A 20,882-nucleotide genomic window follows, 5' to 3' on the forward strand; every position below is an offset into this window, starting at 1 on the left:
TCTGTAATAAGTAAACTGGAGAATTTAATGCAGAGAAATAGGACTATAAAAACCAGTTTGTGTCTGGATATATTTGTTCGTTCTCACTGCCTGTTGTGTTTCACCCTGCTTGCTCCAGGTACATTTTAATCTTTTTTTTTCCTTTTTGTCATCTGGTAATGGAACAGAGTTCAGGAGGACCATGTCTGTAGAAGACCAGCATGTAACTAATAGGGTCAATTAGCTAAAATGCCTTACTTGCAAAACCGTGTGTTCTCAAGGTCTAAGCCTAGCTGTGGAAGCAGTAGAGCTATATTTTATAGTACTGTTTAAAGTAAATCCTAGACTACCCGAGGCAAGTGAGATATCTATCGTAAGCTGAAGTGCAGCTTGCAACATTCATAAATGTCAGTGGATAATTTAGTGGTGTTTATTTGGAGTTCCCTTTGGTAGTAGCCTTTACTACTTCTATTTATTTTTTTTTAATAAACTCAGCTTAAAGTATTTAGTCCATGTACTATATTATAGGAGTATGTCTAACAGCATTCTTGCTTGTGTGCTCTACTTAGCACAACTCGCCTGAAATAATCAAAAAACCTTTACTAAAAACCTACTGTAGGAGATCAATTTTTCATGCTACTGTAGCACTTGAAGGTGCTGCTCCTGGAATCTGATCTTGCATATTTGAAAGTAGCAGGGCAAAAATTACTCCTCTCTGAAGAAACACAGCTGTTTTTTGTTTTGGGTGTGGATACAGCACAGCTTCTTGTAGCTGTGTTTGAACACAGCGTTGGTTTTGTCACTCTAATGACCTAGGTCACCAAATTCTTTAACATATCTAAGTTGGTAACTGGCTTGAGTAGAAATTTGAAGGTGTGTAATATGTTAATTTTGCAGAAGTTCGTGACCAGCTTTGAGAGGATTATGAACACCCTGAAGAAAGTGCGAAAAAAACCAGGTTTGCTAGGAAGGAAGATGTGGAGATTGCTGTTGCAGAGCAGATGAAAAGCAAAGTTGCATTTTGATACCTTTGTGTGGTGTGATAGGGTCAGTGACTGATGTTACTGGATGAGAAAAAGGGAAGTGAGAATTAAGTTTAGCAAAAGTAGTAAGGTTGAAATATCATTCACACAAAATCTGTCTTGGTGTTTGTAGAGTGTTTGACAAAGGAATCCTAATGTGCTGCTACAATACAGATATGTGAATTAATTATCCTAAATATTTTTGAATTCTTGCTGGAAGTTCTAACCAACTGTCATATTGGTTTGTAAATATTTCCTGTTCTTCTTTATTTCTTCAGTTTTCTTTCTTAGTTTCATGTTGTCTTTTGTAGCCTAAGGGCCTCTATTTATATATATTCTCCTTTTATACTCTCTTTTGCTTTGCTTTGTTTGGCTCATGTGGGACATTGTGGATGGTTATTTGAGCGATTGGAGACAGTAACAATAGAAGGGTAATGGGTGTATGGGGAACAGTACCAAGGTGATGATTAGAAAGCATGGTAGGAGGGGGACTGTTAACTAACAGTAAGTTATGTCTGCATCTCTGTTGAAATGTCTAGTTAACTTAAAAATAAATAAAAAATTTGGCCATGAGAAGAAGCAGTCTCTTAACACTCATTGGGTTCATGTCCCTGTTCCCAGTTTGTGACTGTTTGTGTCAGCTTCATGGTAAACCTGATTGGATAACTCATTTTCCAAAAGCTGACCTCCAGAGCAAGTTAGTTTTCATTCAGCTTTGTTCCCCAGTATGGCTGTTTGTATCATTTCATGAGTAGCTGTGACAGCAAAAGAGGGTGAAACTAGGAGCAGAAAGCAGAACCTGGAACAGGGGGACTGGGAATAATACTTTTGGTCATGGTACTAGCTTATGCCCATGAATTTTGGTTTAAATAGAGCCTTTTGGTTTTTTAAATCTTTCACCAGGAGAGACCTATTTCTTTCCCGGGGAATATGAACTTCTGAGAAGAATACTTTTATTCTCAGTGTCTTGAATTTCTGTCCATTCTCATTCATTGATTTGTAAATACAATAAGAATGGGCAAATTATAGTAATGCCATGTACTTCTAGGCAGTCTTTAGTGCTTTTAGAACAGGTGAAGAAGATGTGTGCTTAAAAGGCAAAATCATAGAATCTCAGAATGGATTGGGTTGGAAGGGACCTCAGAGATCATCCAGTTCCAACCCCACCACCAAGGGCAGGGACACCTTCCACTAGACCAGAACACTCAATCCAACACTCAACACTCCATCCAACCTGGCCTGGAATACTTCTGATTTTTTTTTTTTCTTTTTTTTTAAGAAGAATAAAAACAAGGATTGGGAGTGGCAAGCCATCCAGAAGAATCAATGAAAACTAAGTTTAGAAAGGCTGTATTATTTTAGCAGATAGCGCTGAGCTTACACTTCCGTGTGCAGGGTTGTTTAGTCTGTGGTGTGGTGGTGCTGATGCAGATCTTCTGGACCAGCCTTTATAGCACATGTGTAAATTGTGCACTAAAATAAAATGTTAGTACAGCAATTCATGCAAGTAATCAGTATATGTTTGGTAAAGCAGTGTTTATAAGGCTTTAGACACTTGTTACACTATGACTGGCTTTTAACACTGGGTATGCAATCAGTCATCTGTTGTTTTGGCAGTATCTTGTGTAGTATGTGTTGTGTATGTGATAAAGTAGGTGGTGAAGTAAAAAAGGAAAAACTATCCAAAACAAAAATACCATGAGAATTAAGTTTGAGTTTTCATGACACCTATGCCTGTGGTAGAGCCTGAACTGTTTCAGAGTGTTTGAGTCATGTTTGTGAAACACAAATGCTTTGTTGTCTTCTGGAAGGATGTATGTTTAGCTCTTCAAACACAAACTACACTTTTTTATTACAAGTTTTGTGTTGCAGTAAGCTGCCTTTTCCTTTAGCATCCAGTATACCCCTTTTCTTGTTCAACAGAAGCATAAATCAATAAAATGTATAACATTGTCAGTTGCTGGTTGGTTTGTTTTTGTTTTGTACATTACCAATGTACTCTAAAAATTTTATGCAGTCCTGAGACCTATTTTTATAGTTTTAGTATGTCTTCAGCAGCTATTTGTTACAAGAACAGGCATTTGTTAAAATAACGTGCAAAACTTCACTCAGTCTCTATTTACATATAAGTAGGCCTTGCAGCATTATTAGCAGAGTACTTGTGTATAGAGTAGGATCAGATAAGGTTTGGAGTATCCTTCTTTCATTAGTGTCTTCATTTGAATTGTAGCAGCTGCAAGAAGAGATCAGGTCATGAATCAGCAAGTGTATCTCTTCTTAAACTGTGGTAGTAATACCCTTTTCACCTGAGTGTATGAAACCAGACATTGACAGAAATGAACATTTCCTAAATGTGTAATAAGATTGAGGTTTGTGTTTAACTGGTCAGAAATATTGGAACTGTGACAAGAGTTTTCTTTCTTTGTTGGTGTATGCTAGAAATTAAAAATTGTAATTTAAAAAGAGAGTCAAGAGAATATATTTAATTTCTTGGTCTTAGCTTCCTGAAAAATCTTTTACTTCTTTCTTCTGAAGTCTATTCCCATAAATATAGTGTATAGATGATACCTTTACTGTAGTAAACACATTTACGTTATATTATTTTCTTTGCAATTATTGTTTTCTGACAGTATGGCCCCCAGAAAGGCTCTAGTGCTTGGGGGCAAGTGTCACGAGATGAAATGGCGAAACCTCAGAGTGGAAGGGATGTCAGTAAATGAGAATCCTTCTAGGAACATCAGAGTATTCATAAGCAAAATGTTACAGGAGTAACAGTTTTGAGCACTATGCAAAATGACTGCCTGGTTTATTTTTAGTTTTTCCTCTCTATGCAGAACTGCATTAATCTGAAACCTGGGTTTATCATGTTCAAAATACTGTTTCCTTGGAAATACTCCACAAAATTAAACTTGTTTTCAATTTGAAATGAAAGACTCAAACTGTCTATGGCATATTTTGAAACATTTAAATAGATTAACATCTCATTTCTTATTGTGATTGTGCAGACAATAAGGATCTTGAATTGGCACATTTCTGCAAAATTTTAATGCGGAGTAACTATATTAAAGATAAATGTAGGTATGTTTTTAATGTGCCTTATTTCTGGCCTTATAATGTCACTGAAGGCAGTGTTGAAAACTATAGGAGAATGTTATTCAAACTTTTATGTCACTGCAAGTCAGTTGTGAGGGCCCTACAGAAGTTCATTGAGTTTTTAAATTCCTACAGATGGTGCAGTTTTTTTTCTCTGTGCTCTTTCCAAGATACAAACATAGTGATAAAACAAACTATACCTGTTAAATAGCTTGATTTTTTTTTCAGTGTTACTTCTACTTTTCTTAATAATCAATGGATTCGAAACATTAAGGTTTTTTCAGTTGCCTTATTTACGGCTGTAAACATCTGTTAGTGCTTTGTTTAAATATCTCAGGTTCCCTACAGATATTATGGTAACTTAAGTTTTAACACTGTTTGGTTGAAGTTGCTTCCTTTAAATGTATAGCATGTGGGGAATAAGGTGTCACGTTGATTACTTACTTTCTGCAACACCCAAGGAGCTGTTTTTTGAAGCACCATGTAGCAGCTCCCCAGGTTGTAATGTCTTCAGCGGTGTATGTAGGCACAATGGAAGTCAGAAGGAATTTGGCTCTTTGCAGATAGCAGGTGAAATTTCTGTAGTAGGGAGGCTATTACATACTATTATGTAAATATCTGCTAAATTATTTTAGTTGTCTTTACAATACAGTATGGGATTTTTGTTTTTTTTTTTTTTACTAGAGAAGTGATTATTTCGTACTTGAATTTATCTTCAGCTTTTCTGAGGTATCTGTGGTTGGGTATAGATTTGAGATCATCCTTTATGGAGTGACCAGGATAGGATATAATTAATCTGAGTTCTGATTTTTATCAACTTTCATATTGAAAGATCTTCCATACACCTTCAGCAAGAAAGTGGCTACAAGATCAAATGGAACAGTTATAAATAAAAATCGGAGTTGTGTCTCTTTCTGGGTTTTTTTAATTTCTCAATCTTTTAGCATCTGCAGGTTCTGTACCATCTCTTACTGTTGTTTTTTCCTTCTATTTGGCTCTGGCTGTTTTTATTTCTCGCAACCAGTCTATTCAGGCATCCAAGTAGAAACTTTAGGCTCCAGCAAAAATGTAAATTTAGCTCTTTGACTAGAAAGATACTTGAGGAGAAAATCGTTATTGTGAGCTTTCTGCTTCTTAAACATTTCTCTGCAGAGAAGCCTAGGCTTTTCAGTATGTGTTACAGGAAAAAAAGTAGGTATCATAGTGCCTTTTTTTTTGACATTTTCTCTTTTGCTTTATGGTTAAAAACTTGACTCTTCAGTGAATTTCAAATTCTGTAGTTTTGTGGTGTTCCTAAAGTTTCTATATGACTTGTGAAATGTAAACTAGAAAATGTGTTGAGACATTAAAATGGTAACCTATATCTTAATTGAACTGGACTGGAACAAGAATAAATACAATTTGAAGTGAAAAAACAAGACTTTGTAAAATACACTTGCTTTCTTGGTCCTTAAAACCAATTTGGCAGCACTTTAAATTGTTTTCCAGCTGTAGTCTCTTATTTCAGTCTCTCATGTGTTGATTTCATGTCTTCCTTGAGTGGTGTTCGTTATTTTATGAGCTCCTGTAAGAGTTGAGTGTGTTAATGAGGGGATGAGTAGCAGCCAGTGGGACTGAGATTGCTCAGAAAGAGGGACTGCTTAATAAAACAGGCACCAGGCCACTTTGTGCCATTTGCCTGCATAAACGATCCTCCCACCGTAGCAGCCAGGGACGTGTCTGGGTAGGGAGCTGGGCTGGAGGGACAGTCCTCAGGCACTTGAGGGAGGCAGCATCAGAACCACACCATTGTTCACCCTCTCTGGTCTCTCAAGCCATGCTGTGTCAGATTCATTTTTGGAAGGTGCTACAGGATGGACTGAGGGTGCTGCTTTGTGGTGCTGACACCTCCGCTTCCCAAGGACAGCTCTTATGGCTTGACATAGCTACAGGCAGGAGGAAAAGGTCCACTTCAGCCTCCTGGACCAAACCTATTAATGTGACAGAACAGCAAGACGTGTGTCATGAACTGACTTAGAACATTGTGGGCCTGCATTGCGCCTGGGCTGCTTGTTGTGCTGCCCATCATTTTTGTTGTTAGACTAAGGGAGGAAAACTTAAATACCTAGCTCTGCCACTCTTCTCCTAATCCTGACACACTGAGATGTGAACTTCAAGCAGCAAACAGGAGGACAATTTATGTACTTCATCCCACTGGAGCAAGTAATTTTGCAGACCCTGACTCTTGGCCTAAACAAGGGTTAAGTGTCTTAAAAAACAAACAAAAATGTCAGTTCGAGTCTGTGAAAGTTACAGGTGTGAGGAAAAGGTAGGAAAGTTACATGTAGTGGTTTAGCATAAATACAATTCCTGTTAATAAATTTTAGAGCATTTAAAGCTTGTCTGTCATGGTACTGTTTTCCCCCTCAATTTATAATGTACTAATCTAGTTGAACATGAGATTATCTATCTCTCAACTATAAAAAAAAATAAGCTTAATTGATAAGCCTTTAATTTTGCTCACTTCAAACCGTAAGTTCTAGACATTCCTTTTGCCTTGTGAAAGATGTCTGTAGTAAATTTACTAATTACTTGGAATGTTTTTATCTAACTTCAGTTTCTGTTAATAGCAAGTCTCCTTCACAAAATGGTGTTTCGAGTAGTTGTAAGTGAATCCCTGGGAAAAATACGTATTGCTGAACATCTGTCTTCTTCCTGAGATGGTGTTAGTGCCTAGTGCTTTCCAGTCACTACCAGTGGGTAAAGATTCCTTGTTCCCAGCTGTATGAAATGCAGTTTGTCTGTGTTTACAGCTGTTACTGAGGAGGCTTGGAAGTTAGGATATCTGAGGAAGAAAACAATGGTGATATCAAAAGGTTGCCTAGAAAATGATCTTCTATCTAATATTTTACATTTTTGTGTAACCCTAGTCTTGTTACTATAAAAATACTGAAACAAAACCTTGATTGCCTTTTGTATTACTTGTATTCAAGGGCTTTTTGCAGTCGGTGAAGTTCAAGTTATCCTAAATTGTTTTTAAAAGTAAACATCCTTTCTTTAAACAACAAGAGATTTTCAGTCTTTGCATGAGTATCCTTCATGTGTCAGACCCCAGACTATGCTAATAACAGCTCTGCCATTATTATTTAAGACAAAATCAAGGGGTTTCCACTTGTTGCTTTCATTTATAATTGTTTTGTTGAATCCGCTGCTGCAGTGGTGCCTCAGTAATGTATTCAGCAATGCAGCATAGAGTAATCCTTTTGTTTGTTGCCCTTTGCTTCAGCTCTTCAGTATTTTTAAATGTAATACCTGCTATATATGGTTCTGAGGTTCCATTTCATGCTGGCACGTTTGAGCGAGAGGAAGATGGTATTATTATACAACAAATTATCAGAGGAGGGCTTTGTAAGTGTCAAACATAGAATCAGGTAAGATAACTGTTGGAAGTGATCCATAGAAAAAGCAGAAACTCCTGTACACAATTAAGCATATCACTTCAGAGATGTCCTGCTCTGTTTCATTCTGTGTCAAAAGCATTTTAAATAGCGGATTGACCTGCACTTCCAAAAGCATTTTAAATAGCAGATTGACCTGCACTTCCAAAAGCATTTTAAATAGCAGATTGACCTGCACTTCCAAGTGGAATAGTTGCTTTAAAATTTCATCTTATGAGATGGGAATACAAAGGTCATGTTTGTTGACCGAATCTGTTTTCAGATTGCCACAGGTGAATATTTTGTTTTCATACAGTTTATTATTTCATAGCCAATTCTTGTTAACTGATGTGACCTAGTGTCAAAATACTTCGAATTATATGATATCTAGGTAATGTAGGTTTAGGTGATTTTTGGATGCTTGCTTTAGTTGTAGGAGGGGGTTGCTTTATTTTGGGCAAGGGACAGTGGTGAAAGCCTAGCTTTTTGTATTCCTGTTGTCTTGGTAATGGCATTAATTTTGCTTAAGCAACAAGCAAAATTGATTTTAAAACTTCTAATGGTGTTATTTAGAGGTGAGGAAATTCTTCATTTCAGCTTTCTAGTATTTGCTATTAAATTGTTAACAATTGCACTGGATGCTGACTTCATTAAAACCACCTTCTTGTAAAGCTGGCTTTTGGACTTTATTTCAGATTACTGGTTAGTATAGTACAAATATTTTTCCCCTCTTTAGTTTGCCATCAGATTGCAAACAGCTAAGTGCCATTGCTGTAAATTTTTCAAGTTAACATTCTGCTCTACAGTCTAGGCCTTTAATGTTTCAGTGTGATGTTTTCATAAGTGCTCTGCAAGGATTCCTTTTGCAGTTAAAGTAATGCAGTGTTGCATGTATTTTATAAAATTACTCCTTCCAGTTTGTCTGCAAAATATCATTAGGTATGCTGAAGATGATGAAATTGGTATGTGTATGGCTGTGCCCCAACTTTCAAAATAAGCTGTGACCTTTGGCTTTCTTTGTTCATGCTTTAAACATTTTAGCTAATCCCATTATTCTCCATCAACAACCCAGGATGCCGAAAAGAGAATGAAGTTGTCCTTCCCTCCTGTGAAGACAGAATCTGTCCGTATTAAGCAGATATGCTGGGAATCCCTTGTTCTTATGCCATTATTAAATGACCTCTCAGTCGCTCAATTGGTAGATGAGTAGTTAGCATAGTGTTTCTTGGCAATGTTCCACATACGTATGTATTTTTGTAAGAGACAGATGCATTTCTTTTGTTTTTTCATTTTTAGTTACATGGGAATTGGGCTTTCGGCACAGGGTGTGAACATGAACAGACTACCAGGTATGTTTCAGTTACTTACATTGATTTTTTAAATATGCTTCACCTTTGGTAAGCAATAGAGTGTAGCATGACACCTCTGTGTTGTATCTGTTACTGGAGTTATGTAACACTTGCAGCTGAAAAGTTTAACTTTTACTGTCCATTTGCTCCTGTACTACTTTTGTCAGCTCTAATTGTTATTTATAACATTATGCAGATACTTTTTAGCAAACAAATACATTTTGAAATTTTCATCATGTGTCCTGATAAAAATGAAGCTGTAGATTTCCATGCTCTCTGCTCTGGATTTCTAGCAATAAAAATGAACTACTGTGATAAAAACTTTCTGTTAAACATGGAGGGAACTCTCCTGTCACTTTCTGTGGCTTTACCTTTCCAGCCTTCATAGTAAGAGTGTGTAGCCTAGTTAGCAATTGTCTCTAGTATGTCTGAATAGTACTTAAGAAAGTTTTGAGTGTGCATACATATAAGATTGGGTTTTTAACAGATCTTTAAATGTGTAAAAAATATCCACCCAAAACCAAGGAAATGACTTCTTTGAAATTACCAAAATATAAAACCATGTTGAATTGACCTTTGACTATCTGCATTTTCTCACTTTTGAGTTTTAACTTTCTTACCCAAATGTTCTTACCAATTCATATGACGACTGCAAGTCCCCAGTACACTGTGAGCCTGTCCAAGGCTGATGAATTATTAGTGGGTGGCATTAAGTTTGAGTATGATTTACAATGCTATAATTATCAAAGATACTACTAATCAATGTAACTGCAATAATTTGGGGTTGTCTTTAATTTACTGAGAGATGCTTAATATGGTACCTAGCTGAAGCTACTGATGATAAAGATTAAGGGTCTAAGTGTGGAAAATACTTCCAAATTAACCTGCTAGGCAGCAGCTTGACAGAAGAGGTTCGGTATTGAATTGCAGAGAGTGTAGATAGGTATTTATAAAAGAGCACAGACCAAAATTACTTGCTGTGAATTTCATTGAGTAGTGTAACAGTACAAAGCTTCTTAAAGATTCTGCAGCTTCTTCACCTGCAAAATCAGCACCATATTTGCATATATAATGATTTGCTCTTGGCTGTGATTTTCACCTGTATTGCTAATTTTTTTCTTTTTATTTAATATTTCTTTTTATTTTCAGGGGCAGCATAGCTAGTTACACTTTAGTCTGGAGATTCCGTTATTATGCAGAAGCTGCTTGCTGCTGAATAGTTATTGAGAATAATCAGGACTAGAAATATGTTTCCCCAGAGATGCCTGTTTGGTTTTTAGCCAGGAAGAATCTGATTATGACATATGGTAGTTTTGCAAAATGAAATGGAGAACAGGAGAATCTTCACTGCTTTACTGGGACATGTCAGATCTGTATATAGCTTTATGAATTTCAGCATTGTAGCTGATTGTATTTTTGGTGTTGGTAATATTGTCTGTGTAAAGAGAAAAATGTGTTATCTGAATTTGCATTACCTGTTACATACTACAAATGCAATTACTTATTCAGCTGTTTTGATAAAAGAAGTTGTCATTTTAAAGATTACACAGCTTTCCTAGATAAGAAATATTAGAAAGCAGAAGGCTGAACATAGTAATTAACTGTATTAACCTGGCTTATATATATATATACCAACTTAGCACAGTCTTTAATTTATTTAATAATAAAGAAAATGAATAAATTGCAAATGCTTTTGTTTTCTAGGTTGGGATAAACATTCATATGGTTACCATGGAGACGATGGACATTCATTCTGTTCCTCTGGAACGGGACAACCTTACGGTCCAACGTTTACTACGGGCGATGTCATTGGTTGTTGTGTCAACCTTATCAATAACACCTGCTTCTACACCAAGAATGGGCACAGCCTGGGTATGGAGAAATGCTGCCTTTCATGACATGTCTTTAAGCCTGCTGTGACATGACATGCCTTTAAGACTTACATCTTTAAGCCTGTTGTGAATTCAAAGCCCTCTTCACATCAGGTGCAACGGGTTTGAATAGTTCTTTTGATAGTTTGGTAGTCCATGAAGTAATTAAAGAACTGGGAAAAACAAATTTCTTCTATGCCGTTTGCACTAATATTCCTTGGGAATTTGGGAGGATTCGTCCTTTAGCATCTCATTCCACAGGATCTGCATTCATGAACTCCATTACTAAATCCACAAATAGTGCTTGATGGTCATGAAGTAATAGATGATTAAGAGAACTGAAGATAAGGAGAATGGATATAGCTAAAATTCCTTGCTGCTGTAGGGGGAACACCCAGCCTTCACTAAAACCTTACACTGGATCCATGTTATTTTGAACATAGGTTGGAGAACAGTGTCTTTTGGATTCCCAGTCTGGAGTCATTCACAGTTGAGCTAATGCCATAAATTATAAAAGTCGAGCTAAAATTAAGTCCATTAAACTCATACAGTAAATTGTAGTATTATGCAACACTGCAAGACAGTTTTTGAATTTGAAGATGTCAGGACTGGGTGGAGTTAAAAAAAATTTTTATGGAATATCTATTTCAGATTATTTTATTACTTAATGTAATTTAATGAGCAAAGATCCAGACTGTAAAGAAAGAAGAAAAAAATTACTTCCTGCATTAAGGAAGGAGTAGGGGTTTGGGAAGAGATCTTGAAATTGTGCTGAGGGGAGCAGGAACTTTGAAGGCTCAAAGAAGAATAAGGTCTGTGTGATGGGTAGAAATGCGATAAGGAAAGGAGAGGATAGCATGAAATGAAGTAAGAAATTACTGAGATAGGTGTTCTTGAAGTTGCTGTTGTGTTTTCTTACACTGGCAAACACAAAGTTTGGAAAAAGGGGGAAGGATGTGGTTTAAATTCTTTTCCTAGCTTCCCTGAACGAGCCTGACAGTTTGTTTGCTCAGGCCTTGGGCAAACACATCTGACTTGGGAGTTTTCCTGCCTCTGCTCACAGCAGGGCTTAGGAGTCTCCTGAGGTCAATTCCATGTAATCACTTCTTTGATTCTATTCTGTCATAATTTAATGTTCCTTCTAAATTGAATGAGACTGTATACTTGAGACCTAGGGCAGTGGGACACTTGAACCATGCACTTTGTAGTTGTTTTCTTTTGATATCCTGCTCCAGGATAGGTCCAAGTGGAAGATAATGGGCTTGGTTTTGGCCTAATCTTTAACTGGGTTAAAGCTGAGGAAAGCAATCTGGCCTTATTCCCTTTTTGAAACATTCACAATGTACCTGCGGGGAAGTTGGATCATTTGATCAACTAAAGAGACAGGAGTGTTCTCACTACTCTTACAGTCACATGAAAGGTTGAATCAGCTAGGAAGAGCAAATCCCTCCTTTTCAGTGGAAAACTTAAAGCAGGCTGGATTAGGCCAACTGAAACAACAATGCAAAAGATTAAAATCTATTTTTAGAGGAGACCAGAATGGCATAGGTGAGGGGAGGCTAATAAAATGTCATCTGTCATAGACTGAGTCTGACAAACGCTTTATGGATTTCAGAAGGAAACCTGACAGCTGTTCTGCTGTCATGAGCTTTGCTAGCTTTAGCTTCTGACAGAAGAAAATTGATTCTGTGTTGAATGGAGAAAGAAATCAGAAATTTTGTCTGTCTCACTTGAGTTGTTGCAGCTACTGGATGTCCAGAATTCCTGTACATTCATGACTTGGAGGACATTTATGTTTCTTCTCTGGGCCCACATATATGGTCTAGAATATAGAAAGTCTCTGGCTCAGCCTGGGATCTGATGCTGCAGAAAGGGCTAAGCAATTCTCATGCAAGTGTGAAATCCTGGGTTGAAAAAAAGCCCAAACCAAACACCCCCCCACCCCCCGCAAAAGCGCCAGCACCTACATATCACTTAGTCCCCAAACCAAACACCCCCCCACCCCCCCCAAAAGCATCAGCACCTACTTATCACTTAGTCATCCTTTATTTGTCATGCCTACAGCCTCCATTTTGGAAAAGAGCAAGTTGCATGTCAATTTGCTGAATAGAAAAGGTGGTATAGCTTTGAAAAAGTTAGGGTAAGAGCAGGGAATAAATAAAATGATAGCTTTGAGATATGATGGGAGGAAACAAAGGAAACAGATTCACTCAGTATGTCATCCTTCTGTCTCAAAAGGTGTCGGTAAGGAATCCAGATGCTCTTGAGGTTTGAAATCCTGGTGAAGAATAGAGATTGAAAATAGGGATGGAATTTAGGACAAAAGGTTAAAAGCTTTGTTTTCATCTTAAATTTGAAAAGATGGTGGTACAAAACAAATTGAAGTTTGAAGGGATAAGTGGATTTGAATAATTCTGCATTTAAAAAAAATATTTGCAACAATAAAGGAAATTCTGAAATACTGTTATTATTTGGCTGTCAGAAGGAGATGACTGATACTTTTTTTTTAACTGAAAGCTTCCCACCCCCTGAAACTGCCTGAAGTGTATAGAGGTCATATTTTTCTCTAATCCTGAGACAGCAAAATCACTCCCTTGGTTTTACGGGTAGATGGATGCTTGTAATTATGTAACAAGATATTAAGCTGTTCTGTTTGAAAACCAAAGCATGCCACTGTGGATTACAGTGAAACATTTGCAGGCTGGTTTGAAGTATTATAGATACATGCTGCTTGTGTAAAGATTGTGAGTGAGTATTTATGAAGAAAAGTAACAGCAAACAAGAAAACACACCATTAAATCTTGATGTTGCAGCAGTGACATGCAAGTGAAAAAGTATATTCAGGTATCCTTACCTTTCTTCTCTAAATTTAGTATGTAGCCAGAACTTTCAGACTTTCTAATCTGCATGTCTGTATGATTTGCTAAATCTTATGACCTATTTTAAAAAAAATTAAAGGCAGTTTAAGTATTTTTGAATTATTATTACATTTTGCCAAATGCTGCTATTTATTATTTAAAAACATGAATTGTGCCTAAGCATTGTGGATTTTGCCATACTTAACTTATTTCTGAGATGGTTTCGGTGAGATTTCTGAATAGATAATGATACATTTAAGAAAATGAGGCTAGAGTCCAGCCACATGGAAATTAATCTTAATTTTCTCTTCATTACAGGCATCGCTTTCACAGATTTACCGGTAAGATAAATGCATTTTCAAACAGCTTTCCTTTGTGTCATAAACAGATATTTCAGATCAGACTAGCGTTTACCTTTTGCTTGTTTGAATTACAATGATAATCTTTGTAGCCAGTTTAATGTTAGATAATTCTCATCATGACTTCAGTGGTCATTTTTTAATTGAAGGAGAAAGTGTTTTGGTTTTACACTGATCCTTAAAAGAGTTTTTCCTTTTCAGTTTTTTTTTTTTAGCAGAAAATAATACATGCCGATAGTTATTACATACTTTGGCACATTCAAACCTTACATACAGAGTCAGATCTGTATTAAACACCAACATGGTGGATGGCTGCTTGAGATATTATCACTGTAACTCATTCTTGATGCCTGATTTTCACAGTTTTTGCTTCATAGAATCAAATGTATTGATTTTTTTTTAAAGCTGCACATATCTGAAGTCTTGTAGCTTTTGAGTCAATTAAATTGCGCTTTTCTTAAAATTGGCATCTGTTCCAAATACAACTGATACAGGCATGATGCTGCACTGACTTTGGTTTTCTTCTTATCCACTTCATTTCTGATTTAATCTGTTCAAGGTGCAGTGTGTGATGCACGTCCATCTGGCCAGCTACTCCCTTTGTGTGGCCTTAAGAGGCAAGGACAGATATTAAGGAAAAATGAAGTCAGTAACCCAAGGAGCCTCTTAGTCCTACCACAGGGTTGAGTGTTTTGTGTAGGAAACCACTGCCACTGTTCTGGATCTTCAGGATGCTAGCAGGACTCCTTGCTAGCCGATGGTGCCAGCTCAGGAAAACTGACACTGTAATCTGAAGTATGAAGCTGAACCCCTTGTTAGAATCAATGGTTTTCCATCTCGTTAAAAGATTTGAGACTTGTGGTTTGTTGATTATTTTAGACTGGGTAACAGTATGAGCATGTTTCTTTAAAAAAGCAAATGTTGTATTTGTGAAAATAGAGGCGAGATTGGCTTGGGCGTGGTTTGAGCAACCAAAGTATTTTTCATTTCAGTGGGTTCTCTGGGCTCCAGAGTTCCTACTGGCATGCGTGTTGATAACTTTTTACTGATAGCCTTAATTTATTAAGCATAGTAGTTGTGTAGATCAACATCCCATTATACCACACCATCATTGTGTGCAGTGTAATTATGATATAGGTATATTTATTAAATAAAATTAACAAAAATTTTTAAACTACCTCCCCCCCTCACATACACAAGAGATCCCAGCAACAAAGCCCCATTCACACAACTGCCTTGCCATTGCTGAGATGCTCGTTGCATTTAAGAAAATTGCCTTTATGCCAACAGGCAGATTTTACCTTTCTCATATTTGGTATATTTTAAATTTACATGGAGACCTAGTCTCTAAGCAGAAAATAAAATTGAGACAACAATAAATGCTGTTAAGTATTTTCCTACATACAAGTCTAGGAATTCACAAAAACTTCAGTGCACTGTTGCAGTTCTTGTTAGGCACTACAGTCGGATTTTGAGGCTATTGAGTTTTCTGTCCTGTCACTTCTTACCATTAAAATTCAGCAATGTTTTAAGTATTTCACCCTAAAAGGAAAATGACCCATTTTGTAAGTTTAATTTCTGTTCTCTTTTTAAAAGAAAAAAACAGGTCTTTAAAAATCATCAAAAATTGTTACTTAATATTTTGTGGAATTCAACCCAAAAGTTGTAACATTTAGCACAGTTTAAAAAGTGTATTTTCTGACTCAAATATCAGTAAGATTTTCTTCTTTGAAACTAAAGTAAATTATGAGCACTGGGAATAAAATTAGTCAGTGGTTGTACTGCTGTATTGGCAGAAGCTGTTTTTACTGCTGGAGCACACTACAAGAAGCAGTGAGATTATTAGTAGAGATGAAAAAAAAGCCCCAAACCCACAACAGTGGGGATTTTAGAACAAGTGTCAAAAACTAACTAAAATATTTCTTGCAGCCAAACTTGTACCCTACAGTAGGGCTTCAAACACCAGGAGAGGTTGTGGATGCTAATTTTGGACAACACCCATTTGTATTTGATATTGAAGACTATATGCGAGAGTGGAGAACCAAAATTCAAGCACAGATTGACAGATTTCCAATAGGAGATCGGGAAGGAGAGTGGCAAACAATGATTCAGAAGTAAGACTTGTAATATTATTAATTTTTTTTTAAATTGTTAGTTGCATGATTTCAGAGATCTTTAAAACATTCCATCTATTGTCTTGTGCAAAAAGTGATAGATACTATTAAAAAATAGTGCAAGTTATTTTGTTACTAGGTTTGGTAACAGTGTAAAAGGAAGCATGAACAGATTTTGTGGCGGAGTTGTCTGTATCATTAATAATTTGGACTTTATAATGATGAGTTTAAGACTTCTGTTCTGATTCGATTCTGATATGAATTGGGGAGTTTGTAGGAAAGGTGCCATGGTTGTAATGGGCAGTTTTAATACTCTGGGCTCTGGAAATTTCCCTTTGCATTCTCAGCCTTTGGCATGCCAGGTTAAGTTGTGTCTCATTAGTGTTTCTTGGAAAAATGGCGGTTGTGACTTTAGATTTTTTATTTTTTCAGTGAAAACAAAAGCTTACTGTGCAGCAATTTGACTTCAGTGTGTATAATGAGAAAAAAAAACCCCAATTTAATTAGCAGTTAATATTTGAACTGATCCTGCCTTTAGGTGAAGAATAATTGTTACTGAAATTCATAATAATAAAGTTACGCATTTATCATTTTTAAAAGTTATTTTCTATACAGTGGTTTGAAGAATATACTGACTCTTAACTGAATTACTTTTGTCTGACTTGTACAGAAATCACTGCATTTCAGTTTTTCAGTAGAATTTTTCAGTTCAGTCAGCTTATTTTAGCAAAGGGTTTTTACATTTGGGAGTTCTTGGCTTCTTAACTGTATTTGATAAGTATTTCTGAGTTTTGTTTTTGTTTATTTTTAGAATGGTGTCATCTTACCTAGTTCACCATGGATACTGTGCAACAGCAGAGGCATTCGCCAGATCCACAGACCAGACTGTGCTAGAAGAATTAGCTTCCATTAAGAACAGACAAAGTAAGGCTGGAAAGCATGTTGCATCCCTTTTTTCCTCCCTTAAACAGCTATTACATAAAGCTTTCCCTTAAGCAGCGTTGTAGAATTTGCTTGCAGCACTTCTCCATAGCACAGTTCTTTGCTGTCACCTAATGTTACACATGTATGAGCAGCTGGGTATGAAAACTGTGCAGTAATACTTTGTAACTTGTTTGATGTAGCAGAATGTGGTAAATTATCTGTTGTCTTTTCTCTTGAATGGAAAGTTGTGATACGTCTGAAACAAGTGTGTGTAATGTCTCTGGAGTGTTTGTGAGAGCTAGTGGTTAGTCACAAACAGGAATATAAAACTTAGTCTTGACAAACATTTCTTTTTTTATCTGAACTGTGAAAAGGGATTGAGTTTGAAGAATGTTTTATAAGTTAAATGAAACTTGAGTTTTCCTGCCTACAGATGTGAGGGGGAAGAGGACAAGGACAACTAGCAGCAGTTCAGTTCTAACTTGCCATGCCAGTGCTGTTTGGCAGCCTGATGGAACAGTGCCTTCCCCTTCCATTTAAATCCCTGCTCCATGACCATCAGCATTTGGGTCACTGTATGACATACCACATGGGGAAACTGCTCTCATTATAAAACAACACAATTGTTGGGCTACTTTTCATTTGGATCAGTTTCTCTGTTGGTGGAGAGAGCTGGGAGGCTGTTTGCAACTTGAGCCAAGTTACAGCCACAGAAGCATCAACTAAAGCAGGGAGTGTTGTGAGAGATTTTATTCAACTGTAATTTGATTAGAAGTATGTGTTGTAGGTAAAAGAGACTAAATTTTTGTTTTTCTTAGTCAGAATTGAACCTGTAGGAGTGGGATGCAATTTGAATGTTCTTGAGTGACAGTAGTTTGGTATGTGCTTATTTATAAAGTTGTGAAAATGAGAAATAAATCACAGAAGAGTGGCTGCAGTCTTATTCCAGCTCTAAATGTACAATCTGACTACAAAGCAGTTGGATGCTGGCAATAAATAAAAATACTGAGTTCTCATTTAGATACATGTAGGTGGAGTGCAGTTCTTAAATTTTCCTGTTGAACATTTTAAGGAAGCATGATCTTTCTTTACACTATTTTTTTCTAAAAGGAAAGAAATCTTGTTGATTGATGGTTGCGGTGTCTTTTAATCATTAATGTACGTGTATTAATCCATTTAACTGATGTTGGTTTTGCTAAACAGAAATTCAGAAATTGGTTTTGACAGGATGAATGGAGAACCCATTGAAACAACATAACAGCTGTATCCAAGTTTACTAGAAAAAAATCCTAATCTCTTATTTGTTTTTTGGTGAACAGGAATTCAGAAATTGGTTTTAGCAGGAAGAATGGGAGAAGCCATTGAAACAACACAACAGTTGTATCCAAGTTTACTAGAAAGAAATCCTAATCTCTTATTTGCATTAAAGTGAGTCTTCAAATTATACAGATGTGTGTTTATAGATGGCACAGTACCTTCTGAGACAAGACAGTTACTCATTTAAAGCTTTCACAGAAATTTATACAAAGTTAAGCAGCGCTTTTTAGAAAATGTGTATATTTCACTTTTTTATGCTCCTCTTATTTGCTACATGTTTAACTAGGTTTTGTCATCGAGGTCCTGGTTTGCAGCATAATTCACATCTCCCTGTAGACTTGTTCTCTAGAACTAAGTTCTGTAGTTTTTTTTTAATGAATTTTAGTCCATTTGTCAAGTAAAACTTAAAATGGAAACTGATACAGTAGCACGTTCAAGAAGGTTAAGAATCCTGATGGCATAAGTTAGTCTGTTCCTCCAAAGGGGTGACTGACTTTAAAGACCAGTTTAAATGAGCTGTTTCATTCCATGCCACTTTACTAGAAACCTCTGGCTAAAACTGTGGAAATTCTGTAATCCCAAAGAGTTCTCTTGGCTTCCCGGGCACACAATAGTCACCTTCATTCTGGCATTTTTACTTGCCAGCTGTGCTGTTCTCCAGAATTTTGTATCACATTGCAGTGTTTGAATGTGGAAAAAATGTGTTATCTCCTCTAAGAACAAAGCACTTTAATTTTATGTTCAGTTAAGTAACTGGGAATGTGTTTGAAGTCTGTCATGCTCAAGTGCTGAACAGAATTCACGTGATAGTACTTCAGACATCACAGAATTCACAAAATGCGAACATTTTGATAAAAGACTTCACTCAATAGCATCAATTGAATGTTATCTTTTTCTCAATCTGTCTTTCTAAATTTTGCCTGTTCTGTTGAGGCTTCTGAAGCCTAAAGCATAAAGCTGGAGTTCTGAGCTTCCTTAAAGTCCATAGTAAAACCTCCTTATCTAAAATGAAATTGACAAAGAGCAACAGCCTCTAAAGGGAAGGTTTGTATGGGAGTTTGCTTTTCAAACTGTTTTCTAGTGCAGGTGTTTAATGTTAAGAGTTACCCTTTAATGCTTAATGTTCCAGGCAGTCAAACTCTGTTCTCATTTACTTTGAGAGGAATGACAGACATGACAGCATAATGACATATCTTTCTCAAGAAATAACCTTGCCCCTGCCAATAAAAGAAAACAGAACAAGAAAATATAGTTTAAATCTCTAAGTTTTGAGGACTTAGTGACAGAGGCTGTCCTCCAAGGATAATATTCCTGTTTTGTTCCCTCACAAATTTGTAATTGTGTATTTTTGGTGGAATGCTCCAGAGCTTATTGATGATTGGGCTACTGACATCCAGCATTTTGTTGAGTCAGACTTGTTCTATATTTAACACTAAAATGAAATCATTGCTATCGTTGGTAATTTGAAGTGTGTAAATGGTTTTATTAGCTTAACTTCTTGCCTTTTGTTTAGGGTGCGCCAGTTCATAGAGATGGTGAATGGTACAGACAGTGAAGTGCGGTGTTTGGGAGGCCACAGTCCAAAATCTCAAGACAGTTACCCTGTTAGCCCTCGGTCATTCAGCAGTCCTAGCATGAGTCCCAGCCATGGAATGAATATTCACAATTTGGCAACAGGCAAAGGGAGCAGCACACACTTCACTGGTAAGTTTCACGTGGAGGATAGACCACATAGATGTGGGTATACCACACCACATGGATTTTTTTTTTTTTTTAAACTTAAGATTTTATGCTGAATGCTGTGTGTAACAGTAAAATTTTAATGATTGAAGTACATGATTTCCAATCACAGGGAAAACCATAAATTTCATCGCATAATTTTTGCATGTGCTCTTGGCTTTACTTCTTGCAAAGTAGGTTCACCAGTTTCTAAAAAGTGCTTCCCTCTGGGAGGTAGAAAGTTCTGACAAATTTCTGTTGTCCTTTTGATGATAACTTATGGCTTGGGCGAGGTGGTTTAAATCCAGTAAGTGGTGTATATGATCCATTTCCTGTGGTTTTGATGGAGAAGTCAGAATAGCTGTGGTTGAGAAGGAAACACCAGAAGCTGGGTGGTATGGTTGAGTAAAAGACATGCTGCTGGCAGCCACATTTCAGTCTGCACAGCTGAAACATTCTTAGAGCATTTAAGTAATGGGAAATCTTCAGTGGGAAGCCATGAATGTTCAGAGCTGCCCCAAGCTTATGGGGAGATCCTCCTGCCTTCCAAAGCACCCCTGCTGAGAGGAAGCTGAGCATGTTAAAATGGTACCTGAACATGGCATCCTTGAAGACTAAGCTTCTTAAGGTAGCAGAGACCATCAGCTTTCACTTCTGTTTCATTTCCAAATCCAAACTGGAGCTGACTGGGGGCACTTCATTTTTTTTTCTCTCTGGGGTGGAGTGGAAAGCCAGTGCAGCCTGGCCATCAGAGTAAGTGCTGCCCTTGGAAGGGACAGCAGCTTTGCTTTTCTTTTCTTTCCTCTGTGTCAAGAGAGTGTCATCATGTGTGTCAGTGGAGAGCCACTCAGATTTTCTGGT

The 20,882-nt window shown here is 36.9% G+C and overlaps 1 protein-coding gene across 4 annotated transcripts in view; it reads left to right on the forward strand.

Moving 5' to 3' along the window:
- Positions 1–20,882, forward strand: part of RANBP9 (RAN binding protein 9) — a 38,707-nt gene that overhangs the window by 11,125 nt on the left and 6,700 nt on the right. For all 4 annotated transcript variants that reach the window (XM_066189072.1, XM_066189054.1, XM_066189063.1 and 1 more), the window contains exons 3-9: positions 8,807–8,859; positions 10,564–10,731; positions 13,907–13,929; positions 15,877–16,061; positions 16,873–16,985; positions 18,305–18,413; positions 19,816–20,006. In XM_066189072.1, the coding sequence (XP_066045169.1) occupies positions 8,807–8,859; positions 10,564–10,731; positions 13,907–13,929; positions 15,877–16,061; positions 16,873–16,985; positions 18,305–18,413; positions 19,816–20,006 (842 nt within the window). The remainder of the gene's footprint in view (positions 1–8,806; positions 8,860–10,563; positions 10,732–13,906; positions 13,930–15,876; positions 16,062–16,872; positions 16,986–18,304; positions 18,414–19,815; positions 20,007–20,882) is intronic.

The sequence above is a fragment of the Chamaea fasciata genome, unplaced genomic scaffold (assembly GCF_029207755.1).
Source record: "Chamaea fasciata isolate MVZ Bird 193981 ecotype frontalis unplaced genomic scaffold, bChaFas1.0.hap1 SCAF_1, whole genome shotgun sequence".
NCBI lineage: Eukaryota > Metazoa > Chordata > Aves > Passeriformes > Sylviidae > Chamaea > Chamaea fasciata.